Source organism: Hyalella azteca, unplaced genomic scaffold, assembly GCF_000764305.2.
Source record: "Hyalella azteca isolate HAZT.00-mixed unplaced genomic scaffold, Hazt_2.0.2 contig14415, whole genome shotgun sequence".
Lineage (NCBI taxonomy): Eukaryota > Metazoa > Arthropoda > Malacostraca > Amphipoda > Hyalellidae > Hyalella > Hyalella azteca.
The window spans coordinates 1-13699 of record NW_025944302.1 but is presented as its reverse complement, the minus strand read 5'-3'; the positions used below and the strand labels follow the sequence as shown (position 1 = coordinate 13699).

General features: G+C 39.6%; 2 protein-coding genes across 3 annotated transcripts; one reads left to right on the top strand and one right to left on the bottom strand.

Annotated features, from left to right (window-relative positions):
- Positions 1-8223, top strand: LOC108665793. 2 transcript variants are annotated; one of them, XM_018152597.2, is made up of 9 exons: positions 1-80; positions 1361-1535; positions 2141-2212; positions 2503-2661; positions 3796-3960; positions 4318-4428; positions 5959-6113; positions 6384-6561; positions 6959-8223. In XM_018152597.2, the coding sequence occupies exons 2-9, from the start codon at positions 1413-1415 to the stop codon at positions 7118-7120; spliced, it is 1125 nt and encodes a 374-aa protein (XP_018008086.1). In that variant the 5' UTR covers positions 1-80; positions 1361-1412; the 3' UTR covers positions 7121-8223. The 2 variants fall into 2 exon arrangements, with proteins under 2 accessions (XP_018008086.1, XP_018008085.1); XM_018152596.2 differs by having other exon boundaries at positions 2138-2212.
- A 706-nt stretch (positions 8224-8929) lies between these two features.
- On the bottom strand, positions 8930-13587 carry LOC108665789 (the record flags this gene model as incomplete). The annotated part of the gene is made up of 5 exons (XM_018152591.2): positions 8930-9504; positions 10398-10575; positions 11293-11447; positions 12574-12684; positions 13417-13587. Coding segments are annotated over 5 exons (765 nt in total), but the record flags the coding sequence as incomplete, so codon positions are not given.
- Between the last annotated feature and the right edge of the window lie 112 nt (positions 13588-13699).

Below are 13699 nucleotides of genomic sequence, written 5' to 3'. Positions count from 1 at the left end.
TTTATTATAATTAAAATTGATAACAATTCGGTGTTGCGTCCTTACGTTAGAACAGAAAAATGCTTGAGCACACATTCGAAGTGCGTAATATTTGTACCTACAAATATCATTGGATGATTTAGCCTGGGTTAAAAAAATTGAATTATACCATATGTATTCCGGTCCATTATGGACACTCTTTGAATGTAGATTTAATTACTCACAATATTTAAAATAAAATGTATAAAAAAAAATTTTAAAGACCACGTTTTTCATGTGGACTAAAAAGTAGAAAATAATTTTTCGGCAGCTACTGATCTCTGTTTGCTTTCATTCTCTTGGTCTTTTGTATTTCAGTTAAAATATTTTACAACATCTAAAACGAAAAACGTGGGGCGCATATGTATTTAATTGTTTGGTGATTACTTGATATGATGAATATGATGGTTCATTGAACATTTGATAAGTGTATTGCTGATATAATTAGAAATAGTGGTTGAATTCAAAATTGAAATTAAGGCATGTCTAAATGAAGATGCGCCCCAAGTTTTTCGTTTTAGATGTTGTAAATATTTTAACTGAAATACAAAAGACCAAGAGAATGAAAGCAAACAGAGATCAGTAGCTGCCGAAAAATTATTTTCTACTTTTTAGTCCATATGAAAAACGTGGTATTTAAAAATTTTTTTTAGACATTTTGTTTTATACTTTTTAGTTTTATGTTATTTTGTATGCTTGTGCTGATCAAATCTTGCAATCGAAATTTCAATTTCCTTTTTATAAAGAATAAGAACAACACAACTTTTCTAAGTACTTATAAATTTAGCTTATGTTTTATTTATTTCAACGGTTCAAAAAAAAAAAAATTTATAAAGTCCATACAGTATAGTCGTTTCACTCCACTACCACTACACTTTGATACAGTTGTTTTGATAGCGGAAGCGTATAGTCATGTCACTCCACTTCGCTACGTTTGTTAGTTCTGAAAATCGCCGCTTTAGGGGGAATGGCGCTGCGATCGATTACAGGAACCACTTCGAAAATTAATTTGTTTATAATAGTGATAAATACGCCTGGAAACGTGCAACAAATTATTGATTATTGTATTGTCATCGGGAGCTGAGCTTCCCTAAAAGTTTCTGAGCGCTAGCTAGCGGGAAAGTTGGAAAAAATATCGATTGCAAGATTTGATCATCACAAACAGACAGACAGACGGACACGAAAGCGAGCTAAGAAAAACGTGGTAAAAAGTATATCTTTCACGAACTTTACAAACAGAGTCTGAACTTTGGTCAATATGAGCAACAGTGGAACAAAAAACTTTTAATTAAGAAACTTTTCCTGCAATTCTACGATAGTTAATGCCTGTAGCTTTTCACAGATTTAATAGGTAACGGGATTAATTGACATTGAATAGCATTTATTCATCAAACATGAAAGCAATTATCGCTCAAGACGGCAGCGTGGGAGTGGCAAAGAGAGCGCGGAATGGCAACACTACGCCACCGAAACGATGGCATCAAATGTGGCATCCTATGGCATGGCTACCAACGCAGGTGCGTTGTTTTCGTGGCAGAAATTTATGTTAGTAATAGACTATAAAAGCAATAATTATTTGCATACATATTAAAATTCAATGAAAATTTATAAGGTGAAGTCTAACGACCTAAGCTTCCACTTGAATTTTAATGCGCGTGTTAATGTAGAATTTAGATTATGAATTATTTCTATATTTACAATGTAAGAAAACAACGTCATTACTACTTAACCATTTCAGATTTTCCTTATTATAAAGTCTCCCTTGGCACGAGAATTGCAGTCCGGCGATCGAATAAAAATGTGACAAATTTTTTTGGTACTCGGCTGATCTTTTTTGGGACCCAGTGTATACTTCACGTTTTTGTGTTGCAATGAATATTTATTTCAACAGATTTCACATAAATTTACCCTGAAAACAAGGGTATTCGTAACTTCAAAATTCTTTTCAACCAAAGTACTAATAATGTGGAATTGAAAACTCAATTGAAACGAATTAAATTTCCAGATGTAAAGCTTACACTTTCTTCGTTGAATGAAAATTTGATTGGTATTGCCAATAATTGATAATTGTTTTGAATTCATTTCTTGACTATTATGTATACTTACGAATTCCCTTCAGCAGTTGCAGGCATTATTGGGGAACCGCACGGCAGCGCACCTAAGAAGGAGCCAAACGTACGCTGCCACTCAGAAGGTCTGTACTTTTCATGTATGAAGCCTTTCATTCATTATTATTATTGTTGTTATTATTATTTTTATATTTATTATTATTATTATTATATTAGATGGCATTTAGTCAGCAATTTGCAGCGAGATGATCAACGTTGTCAATATTTTCTTCAATCACTAATGGTCTGTATTATATTGCGATTCATCTGATTTTTTATGTACATCCGATAGACGATGTGTTATAGATTTGATATACAGCCAGTCAGCCACAATGGCCGTACAAATTTTCAAGACAATAATTTTATCTGTGGGCAGAGCATAGAGAACCTGGACCGCTCTTCAACTGACTACAATAAGAAAACAAAATGCAAGAAGACAAAAAATAACAAGAACAACAATGAAAAAAATAAGATCAACGTAACATATTCATCAGAAAGAATCAGTTCAGAGCTAACGCTCTACCGGCCGTTGGAGGTGAGGTGAAAGATTATAATAATTGAAAATTTCATGATAAACTGAGAAACATTACTATAATCTACGATAAATTTATACTAGTTAATTATCGCACGATAAATTGATACTTGATAGGTACTTATTACACGATAAATTTAGATATGTTACTTATTACTCGCTAAATTAAATTTTGTTACTTGTAACACGATAAATTCAGATTTGTTATTTATTACGCGATAAATTCAGATTTATCACTGAATACAAAATAAATTCAGAATTGTTACTTATTACACTATGAACTGAGATCGTATGTGAACATCGGTCGATGAAGAACTTTGAAATTGGAGACTATAGAGACTACAATAAGTATGAAAAGCGATCTAGATCAGGAATTTATGAAACGTACTTGCTTTGCGAGCAACGTTTACCGTCACATGGATAAATAATAACACAAGTTGAATTATTTGATTAAAACTAAAGCATTTCTTGCAAGTCAACCTGCATTTCGGAAAAGCAGTCTTTCAATGAAATAAAAAATAGCATAACATGTTTTAAGTTGTAGCGCTAATTGTGATGGAAAGTGGATTGGAATTTCTGAACCTGCTGGCATGCAGCGGCCAGTGGCGGTACACTGTTTCCTTGCTACCTGCTCTTCTCCGAAGACGTGCGAATAATTGAAGTATTAGTGATCATTAACCCTGCCAAGCAACGCATTCAAAGTATTCCAGTGATAAGATAAACATGTGAAACATAGAATATTATGATTGGCTTGCGCCTAAATTAATACACTGCAAAGGATCACTGATACTAGAGCGCACTTTTCGGCCCGCTATTATAATGTTACATGTACTTTACAACATTTTTTCTGGTATAAAATTTTTTGGCTTCGGTACATGAAGTGTCTATGAAATTTCATGAAAAAATTCCCTAAATTCTAAAGTATTTTCAATTTATATTCAAGTTGACGGTCACAAAAAATCGATCGAAGAAAGAGTTAAAACTATCCAATAATTATAATCAAACAGTGTGCATGAAGACCCCATATTCTTTGTTATTATGGTATAAAAATTTAATTATAATTGTATTAATAAGACGGTATTAAATGAACGAACTACGAACTTCTAATTGATATTTCTACTCAAACAACTTGAGCAGAATGAGCCCAATGAGCCGCGACGCCTGGTGCTGTTCTTCGCATGGCTCACGGCCCGTGGTCGCCACATCAGCAAGTTCGTGACGCTGATGACGGCCGCTGCCACTGACGTGCTGGTCGTGAGACTAGTACCTGTCAAGCTTCTGCATCCTGAAACTGGTACCCAGGTACTCACCTCCTCACAAACTACCGGCCCAGGAGTAGACATGTGAACACTGAGGGCACAGAGGTTGAGTCAAAATTGTAGAAAATTGCGACTCATTTATAATTTTTTTACTTTTTTATGGTCCACGAAGTTCTAAGACCTAAAAAATGATATGAGGGTTTCTTTAGAAATAAAGGTAATAATAATTGAGATAATGTCCAAAATAGGACTAATAATGATTAGTTATATTAATATAAATCATAGTAACAATACATTTATAAAAAATAATAATGTAACGATAATATTTGTAATAGAATGAGGGTGTGTCTGTGGAATCTCTTCTGATTCAAGCCTAAAATATTTTCCTTTGTCTTGGCAGGCGTCGGCTGAGCGCGTCTGCACGTACCTCAGGAACAATCAAAACTACGACAAATTCCTCGTGTTTGCCTGCAGTGGCGGCGCCTACATGTTCTGCGAGGTCGCCATGAAGGTCTGGAGCCTGGTGTTGATGCGAACTATTGATACTTCCTCTGTACATATACTATGGATACTTTCTCTATATATACTATGAATACTTCCTTTGTCCGTATGCTATGGATACTTCCTCTGTATGTATACTATGAATACTTCCTTTGTCCGTATACTATGGATACTCGCTCTGTTTTAAAACTCATTACATTCGTTTTCAAACTCCTTCGCCCATGTACCATGGATACTTCCTTTACTCACATACTATGGATACTTCTTTTGTCCATAATCGTCGATACTTCTTTTGTCCATGTAGATACTTCCGTTGACGGTGTACAGCGATCAGTCACTTGTTTAAACGAATGTCTTATTCCAAGAATATCTTGAAAACAGATAACGATATTTCGATTTCTGTTAAGAGGAGCGTCTGGGTCCAAAATCGACGATTTTGACTTTTCCGATTTTTAGTCTCACCTTAAAGCTGACATTATGACCTATCCAACGGCACCAAAACCATAGCTGTACGTTGATTTATGCGTTCACGACAGATCGCGAAAGGGTTAGGGGTGGTGGAGTTCTTTAACATTTAACATAGCCGGAAATTACCGGCAGTGCACTTTAAATAGCTAGTTTGAACACGCACCGTTTAAGTAACCCGGCTGCACTCGTGCGGGACGGTTCTCGTTCAGTCGTTCGCACCATCCTCGACAGAAATTGAGCTCCAGTAAGGGCTAGTCTTGCAACCTTGAAAGCCGATTTTGAGGCGCCGCGGACTTTATCGCGCTCTACTGAACATTCACACATATTGTCAGTGGAAAACTATCTCCTCCCACAGTTTGAAGCTACAGAGATGAGAGATATACCATTCGATTCGCAAAATGAAAGATCTAGAGATTGGTGGTAGCTTTTTTCAATTTCGTTATAGTTTATAAAATATTTTGAAAAAGGGAAAATCTAAAAATTTTCAAAAATTTTACGAAAAATGACCCCTCACCTACAAAAATTCGAATTTCGACAAAATATTAAGCTACAACGAATCGATAGATATGGTCCTTACTCCTTGCGCATCGAATAATATGCGTCTGGATGTTGTAGCTTGAAAATCCTAGGAGGAGATAGTTTTAGACAGTACCCCCTTTTTTGGCCGTTTTCTAAGAATTTCACGTTATCTTTCATTTTTTCGAAAAATTCACACGAACAAAAGTTTTAGATTTATGTTTTACATATTTGTACCAAATTTCAAAGTGATCCGTTCGTAAATAAAAAAGTTTTTCTGTGACCGAGATGCTCCCCTAATTAAACTAGGTAGTATGGTTTATTTATTAGACATATCCTGCCGTGATAATTTCCTTATTTACGGAGGGCGATGACTACATGTCAGGCTACGGCGGTCATTAGATGCTAGGTAAATTAATGAACGTCTGCATATTCACGTAGCACCAATTATCCTCAAATCACCCAAGTTGTTGCTTTAAATCGTAAGTTAACGATTAACGCACGCCGTGATTATGGTCAAATCCAGTGAGTGTGACGTTAAACTTCTCAACCGCAGCTGCAAAAAGAGCCTGAGCTGCGGGATAGCGTGTTGGGTCGCGTGGTAGGGCAGATCTACGACAGTCCAGTCGACTTCACCCACTTCACGACAGGCATCGCCCACTCCATCACCTCATCGCCCGCCGCCCAGAACGTCGTCGAGACCTTGGTTGAGTGAGTCCTACAGAAAAGCAGTAAATTTAAACATGATTGAAACTTGAAATTTGTTGACACCCAGGGAGCCGAACTTTTCCGAACTCAATAAAGTCGGGCATCGACGCAAAAATTGTGGCGAAAGAAAAGAAGCAGGAAAGTACATCACACGTTATTTTTTATTTTTTTCCTTAATTTTTCATTTTTTTTCAGGCATAGAGATGCGTTGAAATTACTGTTTGCGACATAATACTATGTTAATTTAAAGATGAATGTCATTGTGGTCGCCAGGTGGCTGCTCAAGGTGCGGCACCGAGCCATGACTCGCCACCTCGTGAAGGCTGCAGACTTCATGCACAAAGGACCAGTGTTCGCTCCCAACCTAACCATCTTCTCCAACAGCGACCCAATGAGCCCGCTGGATTCCAACCAAATCATCGCTCGTAAATGGCAGGCCAGGGGCATGAAGGTATATTTATTTTAGCATGATTTGAATCATCCTCTGTGTTCAATGAATAAATTCCTGTTGATCAACTCAAAAATGAAAGAAAGTGCGCGTTTTATCCAAATTCTGATTAAATTTTCCAAAGAAAATCACACAGGAAGCATGAGTATTGCAGAATTTGAAGATCATTTTCATAACACTCTATGACAGCTCATTAGCTACCACGTAAACTGACAGCGCCGGGCCATAAGGTGCCAAATAACCAGGCAGCACCGGCCATTATGTGCCAGGATAACAGCCAACGGCGGTCATTAGATGCTAGGTAAATTAATGAACGTATCCATTTTCACATAGCACCAATTATCCTCAAATCACCCAAGTTGTTGCTCTAAATCGTAAGTTAATTTTGCCCCCTCGTCAGGTACGACATAGCATCTACGAGCACCCCGACACCGGCCACTGCGTAAACTTTATCAGGTATCCCCGGCGCTACAAGGAAGACGTGTACAGCTTCTGCGCGGTGGTGGGCTTCATCGAGCCTGCCAGAGCAGAGCAGCTGCTTGCATCAGAGCAAGGGAGTTAATCATGATTCCATAATATTTTCAAAACCGAAAACCAAGTAAAGGGATATTCGATGATGTAGTAATAGGATGGAAAAATATAAGGGATTCTTGCTTCCTTGAAATTGGTTGCATTAAGAGCGTTCAACCTTACTTTGTTGTTACAAGTGCATCGTCGTTACTGCCTCCGACCACTAAAATGTAAGCAATTAAAGTATAGTGGATTGATCAAGATGATCAGAATCAACAGGATCAGGAACGGCATGAACGTAATCAGCATTATCAGGATCAAAATGATCATGATCTTTGTCAATGTCAATAGTTTGCAACAGCATATCCTGATCACCAGGGGGCTTTATAAGATCTCATTCGCGAACTTCTATAGAATAAGTGACCTGCATTCCGAACCCCATCTTCTACGATGTGAATAAGAGAGGTCAGAACTACAACTCCCCATCATCCACGATATATTTAGCAGAGGTAAGAAATCCAACTCTATTCTAACCCCTTCAACCCTATTCCAACCACGATGTGTAGAAGCTACACTGGTACTTGCAACCTCATAAGATCCGAAAACCGACAGCATTTTCTGCCGAAGATGGACAGCGACCAACTGGAAGATGGACAGGGACCAACTGGAAGATGGACAGGGACCAACTGGAAGATGGACAGGGACCAACTGGAAGATGAACAGGGACCAACTGGAAGATGGGCAGGGACCAACTGGAAGATGGACAGGGACCAACTGGTGGAGGGACCAGCTGGCATAGTTGACCAAAAGAGTGTCAGTTGGAAAAGTGGGTGTGCAGGCTAATGCCCACCCTACAAGGAAAACAATCAAGCTGTCTCCCCAGTCGAGTGGATAACTGAATATAGAACCAATAAATCCACGAAGTTGGAGAATCAATTAAGGGCATGTACAACTATTGAACTATGGAGATGTATAAACTCGAGTTGTGGGCATCATAAACTAGTGAGTTCAGTAAAAATAATTAAATAATTATTTAGATTTAATTCCTATAATATATATGAAATAGAGTAGAAAATGTCTTCATGAAGTTTGGGTAGATCAGGAACTTGTATTATTTCCGATATTTCAACATTTATTAAATGGTAGTTGCCAGAATGGGACTCGTTTTCATTTGCCCACCGTTATTATTGTTTCATCTTTGTTTACGTTCCTCTTATTAGACGGAGAATAATTTTTTTACGTGTAAGCCATAAACTGGGTTGCGTATTAAGCATTCTTGAAGTTAGCCTGGAAGTAATTTAAATCAATTCATTTCAGATTTTTTTTATCAGAAATCATTATTAATTTGAATCTTCTTTATTTTGACGACGAAAATCACCGCTAATTAAGAATCTTGCTACGTTGATTATTGTATTACAACTGGTGAATCAACAATACAAGGTAAACATGTCCATTTCAATCAGCCGCGCACCCATAACAACAGATATTTTTCGGTAAAAGATATTAGCGAAATACGTCATTGCCTAATTCAGAAAGATCTAATAAGAGCCAACATGAAAGTTTATTACTCATTGGAAAAAAGACAAGGAAATTAATAACGAAAAACATTTTTGGGGTCTTCAATCAAACTTGGAAATACGAAAAATTTATAGATTGTTGATTTATTACTATTACATGTTTACAAACACAAGTTGAACACTGGAGTGAATGCAATATATTTTCATGGGACTGATTCCATTTATTAATATAGATACATTAAATTATAAAACATAGAAGATACGAGTAAATTATGTCGATGATGTACACCACTATAAATAAATCTTAAGAAATCGCTTAAATTTTCTCATTAATTCAATTTATGCGTAAAATATTTTAGAAGATTTTGTCCACAGAATTGGAAAAAAAGTTTTCTGCACTTATTTCGATTAGCAGGGAAAGAATGTCTACAGTTCCCATAGTTAAAAATTCGTCTGTTGTGAAATCTTTTGAAAATTCAAAGTTTAAATTAAGAAATTATAAACAGAAAATCTGAAAATCACACGAAGTAACATGTAATCACGATGTACATACAGTGAGAAACGGACGCATACAATGCTGCCAAGATCACCTAACATGTATGAACAGTTATGAAAAGTAATTACCTCAATCATATGTAATTTACAGCATACACCCTTATTTTATTGAGATTGACAGAGACATCGAGCAATGGGAAAACAATGGCTACAATGGAAAACGGCAGAAATTTTGTATTTTAATCACGAGAATCGGGCGATTATGCCGCGAAGCTCACGCCTTCAATGCTTCGTCGACGACTGCCTGTTCGACGAAGCCAACTTCGACGAAGAACTTGTAGACCTCGTCTTTGTATTGCTGAGGGTAAACGTGGTAGTTGAGGCAGTGTCCAGTGGTCTGGTGGTGGAATTTGCGTCCTCGTGACTGCCCGGAAAATAAATTTTTGAGTAATTTCAACAGCAATACACGATAAAAATTCAATTCCCTGAGTCCTTTTATAACATACTTTGAAAAATTATGAATGAAAAATTGATAAATTTTATTACTGTTGGATTAGAAATCAATATTTGTTTATTCACAACAGGATCCAAAACCTTTTTTATTTATACTCACACGAGTATAAATAAATTTATACTCATTTATACCCACATACTTTTTTACTTAGTTACATTAGCCCTCCAGGCGTTCTACTGTGCATCAAAGGATTCTACAATAAAATTTGAGTTCAATCGTTTATAAATTTTATAACAGCAGCGAGAAATTGTAGTAAGAAAATCGAAAGATTGATAATCCCAAGTTTAATCGTGAACTAAGAATGCACAAGAGCCGAATATTCGAGACTCTAAACCGAAGTATTTGTTAAAAGTGTGACACGGCTAGACTATCTCTCACAGAAATAAGCAAGATATTGTCTAAATAACGGGGCAGTTTTTGCGCTTCTGAGAGTCATCTCGATTCAGTTTGACGTGAAAAATGGGCGCATCAGTGCTACTTACAGAAAGTGAGTCACTATTCGGATAATATGACCCCATCCATTTCATGAGTGATAGTTACCTATATACGCTAGTACTATTTAAACCCATTATTTTTATGTGCAGCTGTATTTTCCACAGATAATTCATCTACGACATGAATGTTTGGAGACAAATTAGCTGCAGCTTGATACTTTGAAGTCGAAAAATTAACAGTGTAATTAATTATCATTATTTTAATTTATTATCATTAATGTAATTTATTATCATTAATGTAATTTATTATCATTAATGTAATTTATTATCATTAATGCAATTTATTATCATTATTGAAAAATAACTCACAGAAAGACCTGTGCTCCGCCACAGGTCGGAGATGGTCTCGTTGACGTCCTCTGGACTCATGGGGTCGTTGTCGGAGAAGAGGTAGAGACAAGGGGCGCGTACAGGGCACCTGTACATCTGCTGTGCCGCCGCCTCGTAGTGGCGAGTGACGGCGTCATAACGAGCCTTTAAAAACCAACTGCACGAACCAAACACGAGGATATTAGTGACGAGTGACGGCGTCATAACGTGCCTTTAAAAACCAACTGCACGAACCAAACACGGGGATGTTAGTGACGAGTGACGGCGTCATATCGTGCCTTTAAAAACCAACTGTACGAACCAAACACGACGATATTAGTGACGAGTGACGGCGTCATAACGTGCTTTCAAAAACCAACTGTACGAACCAAACACGACGATATTAGTGACGAGTGACGGCGTCATAACATAACATAACATAGTGATGTCGGCACTGGAGTGTAGGCCTGATGTGGCCTTTAAACGAGCCTTTAAAAACCAACTGCACGAACCAAACACGAGGTCTGAATATGGTTAGTGACTCACATGTTAGTGACGAGTGACGGCGTCATAACGTGCCTTCAAAAACCAACTGCACGAACCAAACATGGGGATATTAGTGACGAGTGACAGCGGCATGATGTGATCCAAAACCAACTAAAAACCGGAGATGCTGGGAATTTCCACGTACACTAACTAACTCCGTGATTCGTTGAGATCTAAATATGAAAGAATTTTTTATTTCGAATATATGTCTGTTTGCACGGGTCGAATACATCGACCCGTGCACTCATTCTCATTTCTTTCCTAATTTTTCGTGCAATCTTATTCAAGATATGATTTGGAGACTCATGCTCATAATACCAATTATGATAATTAAAACAATAAATCTCACTCGACGTAGTTCTTGATGACGCGTTGGAGGAAGGAGTTGGAGGTAATGCTGTGAGCGATGCCAACGCTAACGCCGCGCAGGTCCACTGGACTGTCGTAGATCTGCCCTACAACTTTGTCGAACACGGCAGTCTTCAGCGTAGGCTCTGCGTGCACCTGAGTCGTAGAAACTGCTTGTACTCGGCCAACAGATCCGCGGACCACTCGCCCCACATTTAGACCACTCGCCCACATTCAGACCTCTCGCCTCACCTGCAGACCGCTCGCCCCACATTCAGACCACTCGCCTCACCTGCAGACCGCTCGCCCCACATTCAGACCACTCGCCTCACCTGCATCCCCACAATCACACCACTCGCCCCGCATTCAGACCACTCGCCCCCACATTCAGACCACTCGCCCCACAATCACACCACTCACCCCACATTCAGACTACTCACCCCACATTCAGACCTCTCACCCCACACTCAGACCACTCGCCCCACATTCAGACCACTCACCCCACAATCACACCACTCACCCCGCATTCAGACCACTCGCCCCCACATTCAGACCTCTCACCCCACACTCAGACCACTCGCCCCACATTCAGACCACTCACCCCACAATCACACCACTCGCCCCAAATTCAGACCACTCGCCCCCACATTCAGACCACTCGCCCCACATTCAGACCACTCACCCCACATTCACACCACTCACCCCATATTCATATCACTCTTCCCACATTCACACCACTCACCCCACATTCAGATCACTCACCCCACATTCACACCACTCTCCCCACACTCAGACCACTCGCCCCACATTCAGACCACTCACCCCACATTCACACCACTCACCCCACACTCAGACCACTCGCCTCACATTCAGACCACTCGCCTCACATTCAGACCACTCGCCCCACACTCATACCACTCTCCCCACACTCAGACCACTCGCCCCACATTCAGACCACTCGCCCCACACTCACACCACTCACCCCACACTCAGACCACTCGCCCCACATTCAGACCACTCACCCCACATTCACACCACTCACCCCACATTCAGACCACTCACCCCACACTCACACCACTCACCCCACACTCATACCACTCACCCCACACTCATACCACTCACTCCACATTCATACCACTCACCCCACATTCACACCACTCACCCCACATTCAGACCACTCGCCTTACATTCAGACCACTCGCCCCACACTCACACCACTTACCCCACATTCATACCACTCACCCCACATTCAGACCACTCACCCCACACTCATACCACTCACCTGTAGCGCCACCTCACAGAAGAGGTAAGCTCCAGCACTGCAGCCGAACACCAAGTACTTCTCGTACTGCTGGCGCCTGCGTAGGAAGTTACAGACTTGTTCTGCCACCACCTGATGAAGTAAATCTATATTTTATTTACATTGAAATATTGAACCGTTACGGCCTGTTGAACTCACTAAGAAAAAGCACATAATGTGTATAGTTGTTCTTAAGCACTTGAATGAAGAATCAATTTCAATGTTTTATATTTGGAATGCGTTCAATAGAATGCTTAATTTGACAAAGTTAAGAAAAGATTAAAGGAAAGTTGATCATTAGATCAGTAACATATGGTTTTGAAAATTGTTAATTGGGAGAAAATCAAGACAGAGTATTTACCCAAATACCTAACTTGGGCTGGGCACGTAGCAAACGAAAATCTATACACGGTTTATTGTATTCAAGCAACCAGCATTCGTTTTAATTTTACCGAAATTAACATGAAGCTCAAGAAATTATAAACAACCAACTAAAAACTATATACTGGTGTACTAGAGCTTGTCTGCATGACGACCGACAGGAGAAGTCTATCAATGAACAGTACTCTGTTAGAGAAGATTTTTTTTAATAATTAAAGCAAATTATGCACTCGTGTAGCTAGGCTGCATTAATGTCTGACCATTAATTAATGTCTGACCAACCTCAACCGGTTAAAATTAAAGCTACACTATAAACTTAGCGCATGAGGCACCTGGGCGCCGGTTACAATTAGAGCTACACTAAACTAGAGACTTAGCGCATGAGGCACCTGTACGGGTGCCGGTTACAATTCGAGCTGCACTAGAAGCTTAGCGCCTGAGCACCTGGGTGCCAGAGCTGGGGTGCATGGCGTCCAGAGGGAAGATCCTGACGACGAGCATGTCCAGGCCCAGCGCAGTGAAGAGGCGCGCGTACTTGTGTATGTGACGCGGCCGCGCCGTGAGCCACGCGAAGAACAGCACCAGCCGACGCTCGCCCGCCTCGCTCACACGCGCCTGCGGCGTGCATGCAAGTGTGACCGGAAACACCGCCGCGAAGTCGAAATAGTTATGGGTAGCGTGCCGACTTGACGGTGACTTGCTTATTGGTTTTAACACAAGGGCTAAA

Excerpts from the sequence above, each read along its gene's own strand:
- LOC108665793 (XM_018152596.2), top strand. The coding sequence starts at position 1,413 with ATGAAAGCAATTATCGCTCAAGACGGCAGCGTGGGAGTGGCAAAGAGA. Across the intron at positions 2,213-2,502 it reads CGTACGCTGCCACTCAGAAG|AGCATAGAGAACCTGGACCG; the intron begins GTCTGTACTTTT and ends ATCTGTGGGCAG. Across the intron at positions 4,429-5,958 it reads TCTGCGAGGTCGCCATGAAG|CTGCAAAAAGAGCCTGAGCT; the intron begins GTCTGGAGCCTG and ends TCTCAACCGCAG.